General features: G+C 32.4%; 1 protein-coding gene and 1 long non-coding RNA gene across 4 annotated transcripts in view; one reads left to right on the forward strand and one right to left on the reverse strand.

Moving 5' to 3' along the window:
• Window positions 1-18,732, reverse strand: part of LOC126748178 (podocan-like protein 1) — a 58,127-nt gene extending 39,395 nt beyond the window's left edge. Inside the window, exon 1 of one of the 3 annotated variants that reach the window (XM_050457223.1) lies at window positions 18,513-18,732. Coding sequence is in view for 1 of the 3 variants with exons in the window: in XM_050457221.1 (XP_050313178.1) it covers window positions 17,574-17,603 (30 nt within the window). In the remaining 2 variants the exon portion in view is untranslated. Of the gene's footprint in view, window positions 1-17,573; window positions 17,619-18,512 lie in introns of those variants that run through there. The other 2 variants (XM_050457222.1, XM_050457221.1) reach the window with 2 other exon arrangements.
• Window positions 18,733-18,885: 153 nt separating this feature from the next.
• LOC126748180 (uncharacterized) lies at window positions 18,886-24,608 on the forward strand. Its single transcript, XR_007664651.1, has 3 exons — window positions 18,886-19,035; window positions 23,600-24,176; window positions 24,233-24,608. It is a non-coding gene; the product is annotated as an uncharacterized LOC126748180 (long non-coding RNA).
• The last annotated feature ends 1,001 nt before the right edge of the window (window positions 24,609-25,609 follow it).

Consider the following 25,609-nt stretch of genomic DNA (forward strand, 5'->3'; position numbering starts at 1 on the left):
GTAAAAAAAGAGGACACCTTATTGGCAAGGGACAAACACTTCTTGTTCTTGTTTTCTTTTTCTCAACCTTGCAGAGATATCTGATAAAACTTGGTTTTAAGTTTAAGATGGTTAACAAAAGGGCTGCTGTAATTGAATTTTCAGGTAGCGTATAGAATATTTGGAGAAAATTAAAAAATGTTGGGAGGAAGAAAGATGCATATATTCTTTAGACGAAACATGGTATGATACATTTATGATTGATGTATGATTTCCATTCTCTGGGAAAAAGTCCCTTTTTTTGTCATAGTGAGAAAACCATATTTTTATTAATTAAACAAGTTTGAAATTTTGTTTTTTACTGCTTACTGCCCTGTTGTCCTTCAGCGACACAATAAAGACTGTTTCTTTCTCGATTCTCTGGGAAAAAAGCCCTTTTTTGCTATGGTAAGAAAAACACTGTTTTCATTAAAAAAACAAGTTTAAAATTTTGATTTTTACAGTTTTTCTCTATGATTTGTGTTACAGAGACACTATAAAAAAAGTTTAATTATTTTTTTTACAGTTACTGCCACACTTGTTCTGTCCCAGAGAGGCAAGACTAATTCTTTCATAATTCACTGGAAGAAAAAAGGCTATTTTACATCTGAGTTGTAATTATTTAAAAACATTTTTGTAAATTAATTTTAAAAATTATTTCTGCTACTCGTGTACACTTTTTAAATCTGTTTTAGTATCCATATGCTTTAGTGCGAGATGAAGTTGGAATCCATAGCGGCAACAGAGAAACTGTTTCCTTCCGTAATGGAAGAAACTTCTAAAGAAAAAAGGCAAAAAAACAGAGTTTAGAAAATTGTATTAACTCTTTAAGCCAGATTCAAATAAGTGGTTAATTTTATAAAAGTATTTAGTATCCTTACTGTAATTTTAGGATAGTATACTTTAAATGTAGTGTTTTGTATAAGATTTTTAATTTTTAATATGTAGACAATTTGGAAAAAGAACGATTTAAATTATGAAGTCCGAATGTTTTTCTTACAGTTGTTATGGCTATGTGTTTCTCGGTGTTTGCGGAAAATGCCAAGACGTCAACACCCCGGCCGAGCTTTGAGAGAAAACCGTCTCGACCGTTTTAATTGGAAAGATTGAGTTAGTTGTTCTTTGTATTTCACTATAGTTGGTAATTGAAATAATTTTAAAACCGTCTATTCGCTCCGCAAGTTGTTATACCTACTTAAATTTGTCATCCGTTTTATATATATATACAGTAGTGGCCAAAATTATAGCAACAAATCTAAATTTTACTAATATTTAATAATAACTATTAAATGTATGTTTTAATCGTAAAAGTACGCCACTGGTTTAGATGGCCTCTTAATATTTAAAAAAAATTTCTCATTCAAATAAAAAAAAGCCTACCTGTTTTTTTGCTGACAATAAATATTTATAATTGCAAATATTTCACCTGGTCATAATTATAGCAACATTTGAAATTTAGTGCTCTTTCAATCTGTTGAAGTGCAATATTGAAACAATTTATATTGTGATTTCTTGGTAGTTATTAACTTATTTAAATAACAGTATGAGTCGTGGTAAAACCGTGTCTGTTGAAGTGAGGCAACTTATAATTAATCAGTATAAGTCAGGCATCAAACAGTCATCCATTGCAAAAAATTTTGCTCTTCACAGATCAGTTGTATCACGTATAGTGAAAAGATACAATAACACAGGGCTGGTAGTACCCAAAAAAAATTCGGGACGTCCCCGGAAAACTTCAAAAAAAAGTCACCAAATGATTGTTCGGATTTCCAGGCAAAACCCATTTTTGTCCTCTTCAAAAATTAAAGGGCTTTTGGATGGCAGTGGGTGTTCCGATCTTAGTGAACGATCCATAAGGCGGCGTCTATTTGAAAATAAGTTGTTTGGACGCAGACCAGCAAAAAAGCCTCTTCTTTCCAAGAAAGTGAAGGCCCGACTTGAATTTGCTCGAGAACACCAGGGCTGGACTATTGATCAGTGGCGCAGAGTTATTTTTAGCGATGAATCAAAATTCAATTTATTTAAAAGTGATGGTGCTGCTTACGTTCGACGTCCTGTAGGCAAAAGATTTAATCCTTGGTACCCTTCTCCTACAGTTAAGCATGGTGGTGGTTCAGTTTTAGTGTAGGGCTGTTTTTCGGGGTATGGTATGGGATCTCTTCACAGAATAGAAGGGATTATGGATCGATTTATGTACAAGGATATATTAAAGAATGTTATGTTACCCTATTCTGAAGAAAATATGCCGCTGTTATATCAATTTCAACATGACAATGATCCAAAACATTCTTCAAGGCTAATAAAAGAGTTTCTCCATGATGAAAAAATTAATGTTATGAAGTGGCCCTCCCAATCTCCGGATTTAAATCCAATAGAAAATCTTTGGGAAATTGTGGATAACAGGTGTAGAACCAGGAATTTCAAAAATGCTGGAGAACTTTTCGAAGCTCTTCAGGATACTTGGTTGTCAATCGATCATGATGTTATAAACAAACTTATTTTATCCATGCCAAAAAGATGCATTGCTGTTATAAGGGCTAAAGGGTACTATACTAAATACTGAAGAATATTATTGTATTGTAATCTTATTTTGACTTTGGAGAATAAATAAATTGATTTTTCTAAAATGTGTTGCTATAATTTTGTCCAAACCGTTTCCTAAAAAAAATTCCCATTTTTTATTTCTTTTATAAAGTAACAAAAAAATAAACATAAATAAAAAGCTTTGTAAAAAATACATCATAATATATACCAGTTTTCTTTCTAATCTACCACATCATATAATTTGAAGGAAAAATGTACTTGTTGCTATAATTATGGCCACTACTGTATATATATCTCTCATTTAATTTTAAATAAACCATTCTGACCAAAATTTATTGTTTTAATTGTCTGAGAGATTTACCCAAAATGCCTATCATTTTCTACGGTGGCGAAACCCTTATATGACCTTGTTAAGAAAAATGCTAAATTTGAGTTTGGTAGTAAACAGCATGAGGTTTTTAAAATTTTGAAAGAACGTCTCGCGAGTGGACCTCTTTTGTCAATTTATTCTTCCACTGCTGAAACAGATTTGCATTGTAATGCTAGTGCCTCTGGATTTGGGGCAATATTATTGCAAAGACAAGAGGATGGTCTTTTTAAGCCAACGCACAACTCCAGCAGAGGCAAAGCATCACAGTTTTGAACTTGAATGTCTTGCCGTTGTAAATGCAATAAAACGATTCCATATCTATTTAGGAGGAATAAAATTTAAAATTATTACCGATTGCGATAGTTTTCGATTAACTCTTAGTAAACAACAAGTCAATCCGCGAATATCACGTTGGGCTATGTTTTTGCAAGATTACGATTATGAAATATGTCATCGTCCGGGAAAACGCATGAGTCATGTTGATGCGTTGAGTCGATGTCATAGCGTTTTAGTTATTGAAGCTAACACTTTTGAGCAAACTCTTTCAATTCGTCAGAATCGTGATTTAGAGATAGGGAAAATCCGTAATGAATTAGAGAACGCGGAATCTAAATTCATTGAGTTAAGAGATGGTCTTGTATATAGAAAAAATAAAAATAAAGAATTGCTTTTCTATGTTCCTCAGTCAATGGAAAACAATGTAATTAGAACCTGTCATGACAATGTAGGGCATGTTGGATATATAAAGATGGTAGATAGTATTTTAAAAGTATATTGGTTTCCGAAACTGCGCAAGAAAATAAAAGAGTATATTGCCAATTGTTTACGTTGTATTGAATTTTCTCCTGTTAGCGGAAAGCCCGAAGGACTTTTGCATAGTATCGATAAGGAAAAGTTATCTTTTCAGACTTTGCATGTCGATCATCTTGGTCCGTTAGAAAAAACATCAAAGGGTTATAAGCACTTATTTGTTATAGTGGACGCATTTACAAAATTCTTAAAACTATATCCATGCAAATCGACTAAATCAGAAGAATGTGTGAAGCATTTGACGGATTATTTTAGGGCTTATAGTAAACCTCGGCGTATTATATCTGACCGTGGTACAGCTTTTACCTCTGTTTTGTTTACAGACTTTTTAAACTCAGAAGAAGTTGATCATGTTTTGATAGCTGTAGGTACGCCGCGCGCGAACGGCCAGGTTGAGAGGTTCAATAAAACCATAACCCCAATGATCGCGAAATTATGTGAATTGCCAGAAAATTGGGACCGTGTCTTGGACAAGGTTGAGTTTGCCTGTAACAACACGGTATCTCGAGCGACAAATGATACACCAAGTCGATTGTTATTTGGAATCGATCAATTAGGTAAGACAAATGATTGTATGAAATTAATTTTAAAGGATAACTGTGAGAAAATGCGGAATTTAGAGCAAACTCGGGAAGAAGCATATCAAAACATAGTGAAAGTGCAAAAGTGTCACGAGACTAGTTATAACAAAAGGCGTAAAGAAGCTTCCGTATATGATGTGGGGGATTACATAATGATTAAGAATGTTGATACTACTGCGGGGGTCAATAAAAAATTTATTCCAAAATTTAAAGGGCCTTATAGAGTTAAGAAAATATTGGATTGTGACAGGTATGTGATTGAAGATGTTGAAGGCTTTCAAATTACTCAACTTCCTTATAACGGGGTGGTCGCACCCGATAACATGAAACCATATATCTGTTAATTATTCCACAATAATTGAGAAGCTTACATTCTTAGATTCTAGTAAAGTTATTTTAGTTATATTTTTTTATTAGATTTAGTTTTTTATTTTGAGAAAGCCGATTTGTAGACAATTTGACAAAATAACGATTTAAATTATGAAGTCCGAATGTTTTTCTTACAGTTGTTAAGGCTATGTGTTTATCGGTGTTCGCGGAAAATGCCAAGGCGTCAACATCCCGGCCGAGCGTTGAGAGAAGACCGTCCCGACCGTTTTAATTGGAAAGATTAAGTTAGATCTTTGTATTTCACTATAGTTGGTAGTTGAAATTTTTGTACCTTTTGTACCAAAAAGTAAATCTTTAATGCCTTAATCTACAGAATAAATGGGCCTAAGTAATTTTTACCACCTATTATCTTATCACTTATTATAAACACCCCACTGATGGCGCTAAAAACTAAATTTATTAAATTATTATAATTTTTTTAAATCTGATTTTATGTACTTAAATCGTATCTTTAAATTAAATAGGTATTATCTTGCTATCAACTATCCTGAATTTGTAGCTTTATAAAACCAAACCCGAAAATCCCGAATTTCACGCTTGAGTGGTTGGGACTGAGGTCAGAAGTCTAACAAAATAGTACGTGGACGTCTGTAGTCAAATATTACGAATCAAACGTATAAATTAGAAAAAAAATTAAAACATTTATTTATTTAATGGAATGATTAAATATCGCTTAGAATTTTACTTTATGAATCCACATTTTGCGATTTAAACATGCATGCCATGTGACAATACAAGCAACACCGGCACACGGACTATTCGCGGCACATCAAAGATCTCTGAACTGGACTTAACATGTTTATTCTGTGGCGCTGTATTGTGTACATGGACGTTGAACTTAAAACTCCATTATTCTTTTGGATGGAATTTGAACAAAATCCACTTGTGGTTTTACAATTCTTAAAAAATATTGGGCCTAATACATTTTTGTATATTTTGATATAATTTTGACAACAACTATAACTTTTCTCCTAAGCAGGGTTACTGGCGGTAAAACCAATAACGTCATTTGACGTCTCTCGGTAAATACCAAATATCACTTGTATGAGGCTATATTTACTTTTGGTTTTAACCACACCTTGCTTGGACAGGCTAAAAGATTGGTTAAACATTGGATCATTTCCAGTTATTTGGAAACTGCCTAGTTTTAAAGACTGATAAATAAGATAAAGAGGTAGGCAGAGAGAATCGCCGCCTAAGTAAAACTCTATTTCGGTAGTTAAGACAATATTGGTCAAGGAATTTTTTTTTGCTATTTTTTTTAGCAAAGAGTTCTTTATTCTTCTTACCCAACAATTTCATATTCAGTAAGAAATGATCAAACAGCATTTCATGTATCTCAAAAACTTTATGAACCATCAAATTTAAAGTTTTGAAAAAGATTGAAACATTCAATTTTTTTATTCATCAGTTCACTGTGAATAGTCTGTTATTTGGATATGATACAAAATTATATTAAGACACCATTAGTGTTTTAGATTGAATGCAATTGCAAAATAATATTATACTCCTCAATACACCGTGCAAAACAATCTGCCTCTTAATACTGCTAAATCTAATATTGTTTCTTATTCTTTGAAGAAAAACCTTATAACTTACTTACTATTCTATAGAATATGAGACTGTGTCAAGATCAACGCAATTCAGAAAGTTAAGGGTGACGTTCGTTAGCGCCCTTTCTTTTCAGCCACATATCCATGACATTATAATTCGAAGATACCGCATGCTGAATTACTTATCTTTAAAAATAAGCATAAATTCAAAATTATAAATAATTTACACCTAAATATAAGAAGTTTAAATCGCAATTTTGATAAGTTACAACTTGTTTTACAATAACGATATTGTAAGAAAATTATGGTGTTGTAGTATACATCAAATCTGAAATAAATGTATTATTTACAACTCACAAATTACTAGTATTAAATGCAACTGTTTCGGTTTTTCAGTGAGTGTTTGTAAATGGTTCCAAAGTTATCTTCAAGTGAGGAAACAGATTGTGGAACTGGATGGAGCAAGACCTGAACCTGTTGTCACTGGTTATGGAGTGCCCCAGGGTAGTATCGTCGGACCTTTATTATTTAGCATCTACACTAGTGATCTTCTAACTAGTGTTATCCGTATTTCCTCCTCATAATGCATGTCAATGTATGCAGCAAATTAATGAGGACTTAAACTCAATGTTTAAATGGTCAAGACAGCATGCGATGATTTTGAATGCTAACAAAGGCACATACTTACTCATAGGTTCTAATACATTAAAAAAAACATTTTCTTCAATCTAATTTCACTATTTTGCATATAAATAACAGTGCCTTCCGTGTTCAGCATCAGCAAAAAATCTTGGTGTCATTTTTGATGAGGTCCTAAACTTTCAGGTATATGTACACTATCGGACAAAAGTAGAGAAACTTCTAAAAATTCTTTGATTTACGGAAACCATGTATTTAAATTAAATATTTACTACAAATATTGTAGTTCTCAACAACTGCGTTTTTTTACCGCATTTTACATGCCTCTTATCAGTTGTTTATTTACAATAAAAGAATTCAAATATTTTCGGATGGACATAAGTAGAGAAACCTAAATATCAATCGTCCAAATTTAGTATTTAGTTCGCTTTACGTGAGTTCTGTTGATAGTTTTGCATAGTTTTTTTAATCAACATGCCTCGCGGAAGATATTTGTCTGAAGACCTTCGTAGAAAAATAGTTGATGCACACAAGAGTGGTATACGACAAGTGGACATTAGTAAAACGCTTAATTTGCATAAGTCCGTTGTTAGCAAGACAATTTCTAATTTTAAAACACGAAATTCAACAAAAAGCATTAAAAAAAGTGGCCGCCCAAGAAAAACAACCAAACACATGGAAATGATGATAAAAAGAATTGCCCAGTCTGATCCTCACAAATCAGCAAATAAAATTTTAAGTGAATTACCTGGTGTTAATGTTAGTTCTAAGACCATACAAAGACGACTGAGGGAAGGAGGATTATTTAGTAGAAGAGCCGCTAAAAAGCCGTTTATTAGCAAGAAGAATCAGAAGGCCCGACTCAACTTTGCACAAAAATATTTGCATTGGACAACCAACGACTGGAAAAAAGTTCTTTTTACTGATGAAAGTAAGTTCAATTTGTTTGGGTCTGATGGAATCTCATGGGTACATCGACCACAAGGCAAAAGATTCGATCCAAGATATACACAGCCTACGGTAAAGCATGGTGGTGGCTCCTGCATGGTATGGGGTTGCTTCTCTGGGTTCGGTACAGGACCATTACACATCATTGAGGGTATCATGGATCGATTTGTGTATTTAGACATCCTACAAAATGTAATGCTACCCTTTGCTGAGGATAATTTACCTTTGACTTGGATATTCCTACAAGATAACGACCCCAAACATAAATCAAAGGTTGTCAAAGATTGGTTTTTATCGGAAAATATTAGGGTTATGGACTTTCCTGCGCAAAGTCCCGATCTTAACCCGATTGAAAACCTCTGGGAGGAACTAGACCGGCGTGTAAGGCAACATCAGATCAGTAATAAAAATGATCTTATAAAAGTTTTACAAGATTCCTGGAATTCTATTGGAGAGGAAACCATTATGAAACTGTTGGAATCCATGCCAAATCGATGCCGCGAGGTGATTGCCAATAAGGGATACTCTACTTACTATTAATTTTTCTAAGATAGAAATAAGAAATAACTTGTACTTTTGGAATAAAATTTAGTTTCTCTACTTTTGTCTCATAAATATTTTGTTTAATTAAATTAAATCTTAGGATTTTCTTCTACAATTTATTTTACTTTATACAAATTAAGTCTTAACAATTATTGTTGATTTTCATTATGTGTAGAACTGCATTAGTTTTGAAGTATTCAAATAAAACGCAAATTTAAAAAGTTTCTCTACTTTTGTCCGATAGTGTAAATAAAAAATTATCATGCAAAGTTTGTAACAATTTAAATATTATTTGCCCAAAAATATCAAATTAATGCTTGTGCAGGCTCTTGTTTGGTCACAGCTAGATTACTGCAATGTTGTTCACCTCACTCTTGAAATGAAGAACAAAATTCAATTAGCTCAAAACGCCTTTATGCGATTTGTTTTCAACATACAAAAATTTGATCACATAACACCAACTGTTGTTATGTGTTGACAATAAAATACTAAAATATGAAAGGAGAGCAGCTTTACATTTTGGTCAGTTTGTTTATAGAATTTACAAGTTGAGGTACCCTAAATATCTTTCAGATTATTTCACAGCAAGACAAGATTTACATAGTCACCGCCTAAGAAACATTATAAGATTTCAAATGTCAGTGCATAAAACTGAAGGTTTTAAAAACTCATTTGCCTATCAGGGTGTATTTTTGTTAAACTCTGAAGTATACAACTTAATAAGATCATGGTCACTTTTCACTTTCAAGAAGAAATACAAGGCTTTTCTGTTAAATTCACATATACCTTTATTGTAATGTTAAGTAATTATAAGAAACGAGTTTAGTATAAAGTAGCATTGTATTAAAACTGCCCACTAATACCGTATTTTTCAGGTAGCAAGGAAGAACACATTATGTGAATGTTACCTTTTATGTAATATTTTCTTGTTGCATAATAAACGTTTATTTATTTATTTATAACTGCTAGCATATTTATTTTCTGACTAAATAACAGGTCATGCGCTTTCTTGGTAATTTATAAGCCTCCTCCAATTCCTATAAAGGATTTTATTAATGACTTAATTTTTTTTTTCAAAAATAGCGTAAATTAAGATTGGGAAATTTTTGCAGGGGATATAAATTTAAATCTTTACATAACTAATGAAACAAATAAACCTCAAGTAAACAAATATATATCATTACCAAATTAATATGGTTTACAACAATACATTGCAACCCCTATTAGAGTAAGTAACGAGACTAAAACCTGCATCAATCATCTTTTTGTAAAAACTAAAAATAAACTGATTAAATTGTCTGTACTTGACACTCACACAATGGATAATTCACTAATTTTATGTTACATATTGAAACTGAAGAAAGTAAAATTTGCAGGTTACAGAATAAAACATATCAAATAACTAACTGACAAATTCTTAACTTTAATGAAAAAGACAGATTCAACAGAAACTGGGGAAACAACAAATATTCATTTGGAGCGGAACTACTTTTTCCTCACTTTTTGATGTTAGCCCTGTGAATGCATCACCTTTAGGTAACCTGTTGAGAATATCTAATGATCTTATTTGATTTGATATTTTAAGGGCGTATTCCTGAGGTCAAAATAAGACTTTTTTTCCTATAAACATAGGTCCTAAAATGCACCTCCTTCAAGCTACAGCCATCGCAAGAAGTGTAAAAAAATCGATTTTTTAAAACTGTGTCTACAGTTTTGCATCAAATATAACGAAATTTGGAATACCCCCGTTATTTTAGGCGGTCTATTTACTCTTTATCTTAGAAAAGGCGTAAAACTAATTTTAAGGGGTAAACTGAGGGGGTGCACACTTTTGACGGCCAAAATTTTATGTACGCATACATTTGTATACTGTCTATTTATTAACATGTCTGGTCTAGTATGTAAAAAATGTAAATGTAAATGCGTCTGTAAAGCTCGCCCTCAGGAAGATGAATTATTTGGCGCAGCCTGCGATGGTTAAAAGCGTTGTTGCCAAAATATAAACTAACCTGTGAGAGTCTTGAAAGAAGGAATGCCGAATGTAAGAAGAAGAAAATATAAAAGGTCAGGTCTACAAGGGGACTACGATAATTATTCTGCGGTAAGATTAGACACAAAGTACCTCATGGATTTGTGTTACCTTCTCTTTGTCACTAATACAGAACAAATGATACCAGGTAATATGAAATATTTTTGGTCCTATGTTAACAATCTGCGTAAAGATAAAGGAATACCAAAATCTATGGAATACAAGAGGATGACTATGGAGACTCCCGAGGAAGTATCTGAGGCATTTGCTGACCATTTTGAATCCTGCTATTCGGATTTTTCTAACAAATGCATTACATCTGTTCCAGAAAATCTGGTGTCTGTTCTTTCACATCATATTTTTACCAATGAAGAAATACTGGACACACTTATGGATGGAATCTATTTATTTATTTATTTATTTATTTATTTCAATATACGGCAGAGCCAGTTTACAAAAACAAAATAGATAATACAAAATACTAGACAATATAGCAATATAAATACAATACTAGAATTACATAAAAAATATATATATACCAAGATAAAACCTCTGAAAAAACAGTCATCAACAGGGCTAAAAACTTAGCACTATCCAAGGAACGTAGGTTAAAGTGTAAGATTATTTATTTTTGATTTGAATGACCGTAAGCCGCCGGAAAATGGATCCAAACTATTTTCATTAAAGAAACGCAAAGTCCTAGTCAGTGGAGAAAAAAACCCATAGTTGGCCGAATGAAAGGGTAAACGAAACATAGAAGAGTTGATCCTTCTTTGACAGGTGTTAAAAGGAATTGCTTCCAAGATGGTAGGACAATGATATAAACCATTTAAGATCTTATAAAACGTTAAAGCATCAGAATAATGCCGTCTGACTTCAAGATTAGGGATATTAAATTGGACACTGATAGCACTATAGTCGATGTAATAATTACGAAAAATATTAACTTCAGCTCTATAAGCAAGGGATCTTAAGAATCTTCTTTGTACAGCCTCAAGGTGTTCAATATGAGAATCATAATAAGGGGACCAAATTACAGACGCATACTCAAGCAAGGAACGTACCAAAGAGTAATAAAGTAATTTGAAACAATAAGGTGAAAGATGTACACTATTTCTAGTGATAAAACCAAGACTACGCACACTCCTGTTAATAATATCCAAAATGTGCGGCAAAAAAGTTAGCTTGGTATCAAAAAGAACACCTAAATCTTTAACTGTATCAACTGACTTGAGTTCGTTATTGTTGATTGTGTATTGATAATTAATAATTTTATTAGAACGACCAAACGAAATACATACACACTTCTTTACATTCAGTTCCAGACTATTGCTATTACACCACTCGGCAACACTATTTAAATCCAATTGAAGTAGCTCAGCATCAAGATATGACTCAATGGCTTTATACAGTTTAAAATGATCAGCAAAAGCAAGATGTTTTGAATGAACAATTACATCACTCAAATCTCTTATGAACAAGTTAAAAAAAACCGATCCAATATGCGAACCTTGAGGCACGCCTGAAGATACTTCAATACCATTAGAAATATAATTACTTATCCTGACCAACTGTATGCGACCAGTCCAAAAACTGTGACAAAACTCGACCAAAGTCCTACCAAGGCCCCATAGCCCCAAACTTCTGAACCAGATGTTCATGACCAACCCTATCAAAGGCCTTCGAGAAGTCTGTGTACACAGTATCGACCTGTACAGACCTCTCAAAAGCACCAATCAAATCATACTGGTAAGTCAACAGGTTAGTCACCGTAGATCTACCCTGACAAAAACCATGCTGATGATCACTAAGCAATCGCCTACAGTGCCACGAAAATCGCACAGAAAACAACCTGTCAAACAGTTTAGGAACTACAGACTGAATACACACACCTCTATAGTTACAAATATCAGTTCTATCCCCATTTTTATGAATTGGCGTTAAAGAGCTTACCTTCCAATAATCAGGAAATTTGCCTGATGTCAAGCAAAGATTGAAAAGGTGATGCAGAGGCTTACTCAGAGTGCACACACAGTTTTTAAGAAAAACAGATGGGATACCATCAGGGCCAAAAGAATGTTTGTTAGGAAGGCGTAAGATTTCATCAAATATGTCCAATAAAGAAAAAGAGATGCGATTTAAATCCAGACTGTAATCAAATTTATAGTCAGGAGCCTTGCGGACAGGTTGCCTGTATGTAGTTTCAAAATACCTAGCAAATAAGTTTACAATATCTTGACCATTACCAGCAACCTCGGCTTCCATATGCATGCTATTGGGGTATGAATCAGACCTACGTAATCTATTGATGTGTTTCCAAAATGAAGAAGGATCATGAGAAATTTCAGTATTTAATCTTTCAATATATGACCTAACCATATGAATCTCACCAGTGTTTATCAAAAACTGTTCATCTGTGTTGGTTGAGCCTCTTCAGTTAATTTTTCAGAGGTCATTTGATACATCTTCATTTCCTACGTATTGGAAGCTCTCAGTTCTATTCCCTATTTTTAAAAGTGGACGCAAAACTGAGATTGGAAATTATAGGGGTGTTTCTTTGCTTTCAGTTTTCTCCAAAATATTTGAATCAATTTTGATTGATGAAATATTTAATTATTTTATTAATTCAAATCCTATATTTCTCTGAAACAACATGGCTTTTACAAAAGTACATCAACGGCGACAAACCTAGCGGATTTTCAGGATTTTTTAAGTGAAAATATCGAAAAATGTTATCAGATTGATGTTGTTTACACCAATTTACAAAAAGCATTCGACAGTGTATGCCATGGATCTGAAGTGGATCGATTCATATTTAAATAGTCGTACTCAACAAGTCAAGCTAAGGGCAGCAACTTCAAGGGAAATTCGAGTGACTTCTGGAGTGCCTCAGGGATCACATCTTGGGCCAATTTTGTTCCTTTTATATATAAATGAAGCTGTATCTGTTTTTAAACACTGTGAATGTCTTTTATATGCTGACAATCTAAAATTTTTTTGAAATATTGACTGTGATGAAGACGTGTTTCTTAGTGCAACTAGATTTAAATAATTTTAAACAATGGTGTGTAGAAAATTTTTTTAACCTTAATGTTAAAGAATGTAAAGTTATGTCCTTTCACCGGAAAAAAAGTTCCTTATAGTTTTACATATACACTACCACTCAAAAGTATTTGCGAATTTTGAAAAACATTGAGTATTTAAAAATAGTCTTGCAAATAACAAACAATGTAGTGAAAATATGCACTTCTTCTAAAAAACTAATCTGTTTACAGCTCGTTTCTGATGAAATTTAAAACATTTAAAGGTGTTTAGTTTTCAAGAATTGATTTTGTGTAACATTGGTAAATAATTTCGCTTGCTTATTGTGATTGTCACCGTTTCTTTGCTGGTTTTACAACATCAAGTTTATTTATAAAAATTAACTCATGAAGTCAGTAATTTGACAATATTTCACATAAAATGAAAACTCACTAAGTCACATTTTATATTTTTCTTTCAATTATTGATTAACAAAATACTACTTTTTCATTATTATTTTACTGTTAGTTTTGAAATAACACACAAAACCATATTTTATTGCCGGAAACTAAAAACTACAAAATGATTTTTTCCCAAAACCCCCTAAACCATCGGCATTAGTAAACAATTGATTTTTCCAGAAACTATCATTTTTGACTTAATGAGTTTTTGTAGCAAGCCAACAATATATACATATATATTTTTGTTTTCTATGATATTAGTATTATAAGCACACACAAGTATTTAATTACTTAAGTGCCTTTTGTATGCTATTGAAGATAAATTTTAGAAAAAAAATATTGGAAATAGAATAACTTAGGAACCACTTAAAATATTTGCTTTAACAGTAAAATGGAAAAAAATTGCTGGGAATGGATTTGAGGGTTAAAAAGCACTCATAAGGTAACAATTTATATAACTTAGTGGCAAGGGTGAATTAATAAATTAAAAAAAAAAGTGTAATTAGCATACCTTTCATTTATCATTTACAAATTTATGTAAAGAGGACATGAGAGGTTTTGTTAGATCAATTTATACTAGGGCTTAACATGCAACAGTGGTGGAATATATACTTTCAATTCAATTCAAGTTTTCATATTATAGTATATTGTGGTATTGAAGTAATTAATAGTAAATGGCGAGAAAGTAGTTACAATTAAAAATATAGGATTCACCCAAGTAGTAGGAAAACCCCAATTGATAAGAACAATGACCCTTTCCAACAGACTTGAGAAAGGGAACCGGTGGTTATTTTAAGTAGACAGTAAAATCAGGTTTACTAAGCAAATACTGTCATAATGGTTATACTTATTTAAGTTTATTATTATCTATTAATTTATTTCAATATACGGCAGAGCCAGTTTACAAAAACAAAATAGATAATACAAAATACTAGATAATATAACAATATAAATCTAATATTAGAATTACAAAAAAAAATACCTCTAAAGATAAAACCTCTGAAAAAAAAATCTAAAAAGCTAAAAACTTAACACTACATAGGTTAAAGTCTATGATTATTTATTTTTGATTTGAATGACAGTAAGCCGCTGGATAATGTATCCAAACTATTTTCATTAAAGAAACGCAAAGTCCTAGTCAGTGGAGAAAAAATCCATAGATGCCCATAAAGTAATTTGAAACAGTAAGGTGAAAGATGTACACTATTTCTAGTGATAAAACCAAGACTACAGATACTCCTGTTAATAATATCCAAAACACCTAAATCTTTAACTGTATCAACTGACTTGAGTTCGTTATTGTTGATTGTAAATTGATAATTAATAATTTTATCAGAACAACCAAACAAAATACATATACACTTCTTTACATTCAGTTCCAGACTATTGCTACTACACCACTCAGCAACACTATTTAAATCTAATTGAAGTAGCTCAGGATCAAGATATGACTCAATGGTTTTATACAGTTTAAAATCATCAGCAAAAGCAAGATGCTTTGAATGAACAATTACATCACTCAAATCTCTTATTAACAAGTTAAAAAAGTCCGGTCCAATATGCTGAAGATACTTCAATACCATTAGAAATATAATTACTTATCCTGACCAACTGTGCCTGACCAATCAAAAAACTGTGACAAAATTCAACCAAAATCCTACCAAGGCCCATAGCCCCAAACTTCCGAACCAGATGTTTATGACCCACCCTATCAAAGGCCTTCAGGAAATTTGCCTGATGTCAAGTAAAGATTGAAAAGGTGATGCAGAGGCTTACTCAAAATGCAGACAAGTTTAAAAAAAAAACAGATGGAATACCATCAGGGCCAAAAGAATTTTTGTTAGGAAGGAGTAAGATTTCATCAAATATGTCCAACAAAGAAAAAGAGATGCAATTTAAATCTAGACTGTAATTAAATTTATAGTCAGGAGCCTTGCTGATTTGAAATTTGAAAAATTAACATAATCCATGGGATCCTTGCTATTTTTGAATTTTGTGTAACCAATATTTTTTTGAATAACAAGATTCTGTAATTTTCTACTAAACCAAGTGGGAAAATTAGACGATTTAAAATGTTTAATTGAAAGAAAGAAAGAAAGAAAGAAAGAAAGAAAGAAAGAAAGAAAGAAAGAAAGAAAGAAAGAAAGAAAGAAGAAAGAAAGAAAGAAAGAAAGAAAGAAAGAAAGAAAGAAAGAAAGAAAGAAAGAAAGAAAGAAAATGTGCTATATTACGTAAGACAAAACAAAATCTTGTGTACAAGCATCCTAAAAACTAAAAAAAAACTAAAAAATTCCTAATTCACTTTAAATTTCAAATTTCAAACAAACATAACATCTAAAACATTTTACCATAAAATTTACACACATTACCAAAATTAATTATAACAAAACAGATTGAAAAAATTAAAAAAAAAAAACATCTTTTTAATAAATTTGATTAAAAAACAAGTAAAGCTGTCAATAAAACAGAATTTTGAGGAAGTAAATTAAAATATTTAATAGGAAACAAAACTAAAACACTAAAATGATGTCAGAGCACAGGTCAAAAGGTATCATTAAAAAAATCGTCAAGGCTATAATATGCCCTGGATAATAAAAGTGATTTTAATTTCTTAACTTCTAAAATTTGTCTGATACATAGAGGAACATGGTTGTAAACTTTTTTGCTAAGGTATATAAGTGAGTTTTTGGTGAGGGAGGATGTAGGGATTGGTAAGGGAAAATCATTAACCTGGTGAGTCATATGACCAGTGTTAGAGGGAGGTTTAGGTTATGAATAAGAGTAGCTGTTTCTAAGATAAAAAGAGAAAAAAGAAGTATCTAAAATATCTAATTCCTTTTTTTTGAATCACAAAAATTATGTTTAATAATTTTTGTGATTCAAATTCAAATGGGACTCAATAAGAGAAGTACACTGAACGTGCAACTACCCCTCCCAGCTCATGCCCCGCCATTCTTACTGCAAAGCATCCAGAGGATAATTTTGATGCAAGATTTAGGATGTGATCTTCGAAGCGAAGGCGACCATCAATGGTAATACCAAGGAACTTACAGCTTTCTTTGTATTGCAAGGGGAAGTTTTCACTAAACATAAGGCCCTGAACGTCACACTTAAATCCCATAATAATTTTGCCCACATTAAATACAAGCCTGTTTGCAGCACACCACTCCGATAAAATCTTAAGATCCTTAAAAACCTGGGCTCTAACATTATCAGAATCTCTATGATTCCACAAAATGGTGGTATCATCAGCAAACTGACCCACTTTGCCCTGCAGTTTTAATGAACCCAAATCATTTACATAGAGCAAAAATAATAGTGGTCCTAACACTGAACCCTAAGGTACTCCAGATTTAAGGGATCTGGAATCGGATAAACATCCAGATACTGTAACTCTTTGGGTACGATTAGACAGATAGGATTCCAGCCATTGCAATGCCACACCTCTAAAGTCATAATTATTGAGCTTAGACAGCAGTATTCCATGACCTACACAATCAATCATTGGAATAAACATCTTAATCACAAAATAGAGAGCATTGTAAAAAATATCAATGCATTTATTAAAATCTTTCTGATTAAAAGCAGTATCCCAATTCATGCTAGCAAGGTAACTATTAGGCAACAAAATCACAGTTTACAAAATCATAATAATAAACATCTTACTTTTAAATCACATATAATAGGAATACTCATTTCATAAGCAGGATGGTGGCTTGATGCTTATGATAAATTTTCAGTGGCATATATGACTTCAACATTTGATAAACTTGGGAAAAACAGATTAAGTAATGTACCAAACAAATTTGGCAAGCCATTCATCTACTTAATATTAAGATAGTTACAACAACTACCATTATATATAGATTGGCCATTATATGTATACCTCTAAAATGTCTCCGCATTGTTTGAGATTTTTGTATGTAATCTAACCAATGCTACCTATGATATAAAATGTATATTGGTTTAGGATCCTGTGTGTGAAACTAGGGTCCAATTTATATCCAGTGACCAAAATCGAGAACGCAGCATATGTCGGTTGCCAGAAAGCTAGGTATAGTCCGCCCTGTTATTATTATTTATAGTTGCTGTTATTTAATCAATACAATGCCCGTATATCCTGAAATTGCAAATCTCACAAATGACCATCTGAAATCGGTTTAGATATTTATTATATATTGCATAAAAAAGTTTTATCTAAATCCTTTGGGAATTTTGGAACCTTTTTCATTCGACTTTTTAAATTGATTTTCTTCGAAACCTTAGTTTGTGGAGGTTTGGAACCACCATAATTCGATTTAGGTATTTATTGTTCACAGCTGGACAAAAAATTATTAAAGTACCTTGGGAATTTCAGGAGATACGGGCATTATATTGATCAAATAACAGCAAGCGCGCACTATACATAGGTCGCTGGCAACAGACATATGCTACGTTCTCGATTTGGGTTGCTGGATATCGATCGGACACTAGCTTCACACACATTATAGGATCATCAATATTTGTAAATAAAAAAAAATAGTCTAGAAAAATAACCTTTAAATCAAATAAAGTTTGATCATTTAGGGAGTCCAAGACCATTTAAACTATCTACATTGTATTTACCTGATGGATACTATATTACAACACTTTCAAGGTAGCTAACAAACGATTTTCACCACAACAAGCACTATTATGTTTATTAGAATAATGTCATGATTCACACGCAACTACAGGGATATGCAAAAACAAATGTAAAACCATGTACGTCCGTTACGCTAAAAAATATTTATCCGGTTCTTGTTCGTTAAGTTTCGATAAACTAATGGATGATTGTTGCTCTCCTTTGAAACAAACGTCAGTGGGGGACAGGAAATCGACTACCGAGCACCGCCTAGTACAGCACAGCGCAGTTTGTTTGTATTATTAATTACGCACCTACTCCTATTGTGTCACGTGGTGATGTCATTAGCAAGTTAAACCTACGATACTACATATGAAATTGCTCGAGACTGACCGGTTAATCGGTCATAAAACGAATGAAAGAGTTGGTATGACTAAGAAGATGATCACGTGAGTTTAAGGGGCCTTAATTTGATTTATTTTCAAGACATTACAATTACAAAGATATTTTTCTGTGTTGTCATAGGTACGTGACCAAATTTTTATTAATAATACTAATATAAAAATATTAATAATTGTGCGGTACTCCAGGAATGCTGCCCTATTTAATTTTATTGATATTTTAAACTTAACCCAATAAAATACAATACTTAATTCAAATGGTAGGTTATTAGACCTTATTATATACAATGTACTGTAAAATATCCTAAGGTAATTTAATACAGGGTGGCCATTTGAAAACGAAACAGAGCCTATTTTCCCAGCCCAGCGGGTCCCTCAGATTATTTGCGAAAAAATCCTCGAACCCGTCAATTTTTTTTCAAGGGGGAAACATTTTCTTGCTAGTTTCGCCCCCCTGAGGGCAAAGCTCTAATGTGTGAAGCTAAGTTTTAAATCATTACTATTTGCCTTGTCGATACAGGAGCTAATAAAAGTTACAAAAAAAATTTAAAAAGTATAATTTTAAATAAAGGGCTTAAAGATAAAATCAATCAAGTAAATGTTCAAAATGTTGGCCTTCGACTTCCATACAATAATACAGGTTTTGTTCAAACCTTTCCCGTACATTTTGCAAAATGTCTGGAGTGATTTGACAACATTCATCAATTATTCTTTGTCGCAAATGGTCTAGCGATGTTGGCTGACTAGCATAAATTTTACTTTTTAAATGGCCCCACAAAAAAAAATCTAACGGGCTTAGGTCCGGGGAACGAGGAGGCCATTCAATAGCTCCTCTTCTTCCAATCCATTGTCCTGGAAATGTTTGGTCCAAATATTGACGAACCCTTGCAGCATAGTGGGGTGGCGCTCCATCTTGCTGAAATACTAGACGATTTTCCAAGTACTCGTTGTTCTTTTCTAGTATCTCCACTATTGAATTGTATTTTCTAATAACGCCAGGTACATCTCTCCTGTTAAATTGCCAGGTAAAAAAAAGCAGCCCAAACATTTAATTTCTCAGGATGTTGTGGATGCACCTCACGAAATATTCTGGGTTTTGAATCAGCCCAATAGCGACAGTAGGAAAAACGAGCATTCGTCAGAAAAACATTCATTAAATAGAAAGTGTGGATCATTGGCGGCTTGTTCAGATATAGTTTCACAAAATTGTACTCGCCTATCAAAATCGTCTTCGTTTAGTTCTTATACGAGATGCATTTTGTACGGATGAAACTCGTTTTTTTTAATATCTTCTGAATGCTGCTTCTCTTAATACCAGACACGGTTGATAACTTCCTTGTGCTCAGTGTAGGATCTTGCACAATATGGCCTAAAATAGCTACTTCTGAAGCTTCATTCACCACTGGATTATCCATTTCGCGCTTTTTATTAGCCACAGACCCAGTTTCCCTAAATTTTTGAACCAATTCCAAAATGTACTTGCGATGGACCTGTCGATTAGGGTGTTGTAGTGTATTAAAGAGCTGGGCAGTTTTATTAGCATTTTCATTGTTTGCAAAGAAAAGAGAAATTATTTCAACTCTTTCAGCAAGTGAATAAACCATTATCACACTCAATGTTGTAACTAACTAACTTTAAAGAGCTATTTGTTTGACACACTATGATCTGACAGCAGTAATTGACAACCACTATTAAACTTCAAAATGTTGCTATAATAACAGTCTCAACAATAACCAAGAGTTCCCTTGCAGAATTGGCATAGATACCTACGGGTATTAAAAAAAAACAACAGAAAGTACGGTTCACAATGTAGGAGAACAAAATTTGTTGTATTTATTTAACTGCTAAATTTGCAAGCATTTTTTTTCATAAAAAATGTTGACATGTTTTTGTAAGCCCCTGTAGGCCTGTTGCCCCTAGGCAAATAGTAACGATTTAAAACTTTAGGGTTATAATCCACATAAAAATACCTTCGAAATAAGGTATCACTCGACCCCCTGTTCCTTTTAAAATCTTGGGGGCCCTTGTCACCCCCGCTAGGGCTTTGCCCTCAGGGGGGGGGGGGGCGAAACTAGCAAAAAAATGGTTCCCCCTTGAATCAAAAATTGACAGGTCCGAGGATTTTTTCGCAAATGTTCTGAGGGACCCAAAATAGGCTCTGTTTAATTTTCAAATGGCCACCCTGTATATTTAATAAACCTATGTTTTATAAACACCCTGTATTCGTTTAAAAGTGTCTCAACCGCCCAAGAATCCTATAGAATCTTACATCCTTGAAAATCTATACCCTAAACAAAAATAATAATATAAGCAGAGATTGAGAGAGACTCAAAAAAAGTAAAAGAGGCAATGAGTGCTAGCACTTCGGCTTATAAGAGCTATGTATATATATACAGGGCCGTATCTGGACCAAAATTTGGGGGGGGGGGGGGGTTAGGCCAGTGACATTTGAGATATTAGGGATAAAAAAAACTTTAATTTATAAATAGGTTTTACTAAAAGAAGATACCAGTTTAAACTAAAAAACACATTTAACAACGTTAAAATTTTAAAAATAGTAATTATAATAACAACTGAATATTTCTTTGCTTTTCCCTCGCAAAACTCAAAAATTTAAGACCTCTGCGGTATCAATTATAATATTTCTATGCACGCTTAAAAGGGCAAGTCCTGTTAGCCGCTCCTGACCAGTTGAATTGCGCAAATAGTCTTTTAAACGCCTTAGCGATGAAAATGATCGTTCTGATGAGGCTGTAGATACAGGTAACGTAGCCAGAATTTGCAACAGAGTATGAATATTGGGAAACAAAGATGGATTACATGCTGATAATGCATCAAGAGCATTTTTTGGCCTTTCTGCTTGAGGCAGCTTAATCCATTTTTGTTTCCACAACTGTAGTTCTGCAGATAACGTATCTAAGTCCAAAAATTCCTCATATGGTAACAAGTCTTCCATTTTTACTATGTGTGCTTCGCACATAATTGGTACTAGACAATATAACAATGAAAGAGATTTTTCGTGATTTGCAAATCTTGCAGATTTTCATCAGTTCTTCTATAAATTGATCGAAAAAAGGAATTGCAACTGTGATTCGAAAACTGATTTTTATCAGTTAACATACTGATTTTTATCAGTATGTTAACAGCGTCCACTTTATTTGCTTTTACTCTACCGTTATGCAGAATTCTCTAGACTGTGGATTTTGATCTATTTAGCGCTGTTGAGCATGTGAATACTGTTATTAGTCAGGTCAGGAATATGAGACTGAATATAGATCAAGAATTCAAAAATATTTGTAAAAAATCTGAACCTATTATAAAGTCTATAGATGATGAAGAATGCATAAAAATACCTAGAATAGTTTCACGACAGCAGAATCGTTCTAATGCCATGGTAGCTACTGCAGATGAATATTTTCGAATCACAGTTGCAATTCCTTTTTTTGATCAATTTATAGAAGAACTGATGAAAATCTGTATGTTAAACTCACTGGTCATAATAGCTCGAAGGAACTGCAAAGCTTTTGAAAAAGTTTCGATGTCTCTTACTTGTTTTAGTTCTTCTAATGTTTCAATAATGGGTTTAAAAACTTCAGTAAACCTAATTAGTCCATCATGATTTTCCACCCACCGAGTTTCACACATGGATGTTAGCTTACTCCATTTACTATTTGGAACATGTTCTTTAATTTTATTTTTTAATATCTCAGTACGCATAGCTGATATTTTTATAAAATTTGCAATAGATTTTATTGTTCCAATACAATTTCTGATGCTCTGAACCTTACAGGAATGGGCAAGAGCTAAATTTAAAGAATGAGCACTTACAGTGCACATATATTGCTGCTGGATATTTTTCTCTAATTATAGCCTGGACACCTTTAAAACTTTAAAAAGTAAATTAAAAAAAAAGAGTTATAGTTACCAGTCGTTTCAATTTTATTTTACGTTATAAGATTTTCGAAGGTGGTTTGAACCCCCAAAACCCCTCCCCCCCCTAGATACGGCCCTGTGTATATAGAGTGGTCATAGTTTACCAGGTGTGGTGGTGTTTGTCCAATAGGTGGATATTAGAATGGTTGTGATTGTTTTGTGCACAAAAACTACATCATGTCGACATGTAAGTAATAATTTATATTGTTGTTGTATAAGTCCATGGCTAGAGTTTTATAGACGCCACTAAAAAGCACCCGATTCCGTTCGTTTGACGCGAATGACAAGAATAACGATACGAATTTTCCCGCTTTTTTTGCGTTTGTTGGCTGGTTGTTTACTTTCCTAAAAAAGCTCCAACTAATTTGATCGATTATTGCGATTATCGCGATTATACTGAACTTTCCTTTGTTTCTTTATGAAATATTGACCATATTGTTGTTTATTGTGTTTTAAAATAATACCTGAAAAGTTTATTTTTAAACACTATATTACCATAGACAAGTACTATGTTACAGTGAGAGCAGGAAATTAGTGAATGCTGATAATAAGTAACGTACTGTAGTTGGGTCGGGTTGAGCCTAGGATTTGTATATATGTATTTTATAAATTACAAATTCTTACATATTTTATTTGTCATTGAATAATTTTCAGCTGTCACGCTGAAACGTTACACATTCTCTGTTTGATCTGTTTTGTCTGATCTGTCTGCACAAATCTAAGGGCTTTAAAGTTGATATTAATATAAATTATAGGTTGATGGATGTAATTGAAGATTTGGTGGACGCAAAGATGTGGCAGAGAGTTTTGAAGTTAAAAAGACCAGATAACTACCAAGATAAAGTGATAGTAAAAGCTCATAAAATGGCCGAAAAAATGGATATGGCAAATATGGTAACTGAAATTGGACTTGGACGGCTTCAGGTAAAAAATGCAGAAGAATTTTATAATGTTTCCCTAAATGAAGTCTGCGAGGTTGGTTGCAAAACATTGCATTGTAAATTATGTAAGATCTGTTTTCATCGCTACACATGTGAGTCCACAATATTGCATTAAAACAACAATATGCAAACACATACATTTAATATGTTTATACGAGCGAAGGAAGGGAAGCGATTCTCTTTTAGGTGATGTCGCTGGACTCCTTGGGGAATGTTCTTCCAATAATATTGAAGCTAGCCATAGTGTAAAAATTAAAACGTTTGTTAATGAGAAGACGACTGAAAATCAACAAGTAGCAGTACAACCATTGAACAAGCAATCAACAAGAGAAATTGAAATTGAGAGCATATCAAACTTTTTAAGATCTTTAAATGATGAAGCTTATGATAAGTAAATTATCTTTTTATAAAATTATATAAGATTAACATATACCTGTAAATGTCTAGGTGCATGAGACAACTGACATCAATGATGGAACAGGTAAATAAGACAAATTAATTCATTTGAATAAACGAAAAATGGACAAACAAGCTTATTTTCCATCAAAGAAGAAGATGGAGCAGTAAATACAAATAATAAATTGTATATTTTTTTCTATTTATCAGTATTTTTTTATATAATAGTAGGTATATTTTTATAGGTTTAAGTATATGTGTATTATAATTTTTTATTTAAGTTTTAGGCAAATATTTGAAAAAACATTACCTATCTTATAAGTTTTTTGCAGTTTCTTCTTATGAGTATTAATCGAAACTGCGGATTGCAAATTAATATTTTAGCAAAAAATAATTAAGTTTTTTGTCAAATCAGTCATATACATGTCTTTGCAGCATTTATAAGATAAAACTTTTAATATATGGTACGTTTATATAACTAATTAAATCCATTGTGTTTGACTTTCCAAAATTACCTCTCTATCTAGGTATAAAAGGTATTTAAAAAAATACTTATAGGTACTTATTTCAAAAAGATTAATAACATTTATATATTTAAGATTAAAATTAAAGTACAATACTACAATATTTTATAAATTTTGTTTTTCATTTATTTATTTTTTCTAAATATACAATACCCGTTTGTTTAAGTTAGGCTTTTCCTTTTAATATGTCCACATATAGAGAATTTTTAAAAATAAGAGTTATTTGTATAACAAAAGGGAGCAAAGTGCATAATTTCCTTACGTGGATGAAGTTTGATCCAGCAAAAACATCCACAGTGAGGAAATGACACTGCTCATACAGTATTCATATAATTTTTTCTACTTCCTAATGTCATTTTTTCTACTTCCTGATGTAAAAAATTAATTTTATAAAAAATAATAAGCAAGATGTCAAATAAAAAATTCAATTAGACAGGGAAATAAAATTAAAAATTTTCTTATAAGGTAGTAGAAAAATAAATTTTTCAAATAACACTTTCTCAAAAATAAACTATAATAATTTTAAATAATATCCAAAATCAAATAAATCCATGTCGGCCCAAAGAAATTTTTCAAAATATTTATTCAAAAAAAAAATTCAATTTCCATTCCATTGGATCGTTCAACCAAACTTGTTTGATACTTACATTAGGGTATTATGTATAAAATTAATAATTCAATTTTCTTGTTTGCATCCTTTATTTATATTTAATTTATTTAAAGAATCAATAGTTATTATTATTCCAGAAACGCTATTTTTTATTTTAATTAAATTATTATTCCATTAATTCTTATTGCCAGAAACCGCTGCTTCTAGCAACAAACATTGCTGTTTTGTTGGTTGCCCGCCCGTCCCGCCATTCACATAATATTTAAATATCCGATTGGAACAGTCGGAGATAGC

This window comes from Anthonomus grandis, chromosome 22 (assembly GCF_022605725.1).
Source record: "Anthonomus grandis grandis chromosome 22, icAntGran1.3, whole genome shotgun sequence".
Lineage (NCBI taxonomy): Eukaryota > Metazoa > Arthropoda > Insecta > Coleoptera > Curculionidae > Anthonomus > Anthonomus grandis.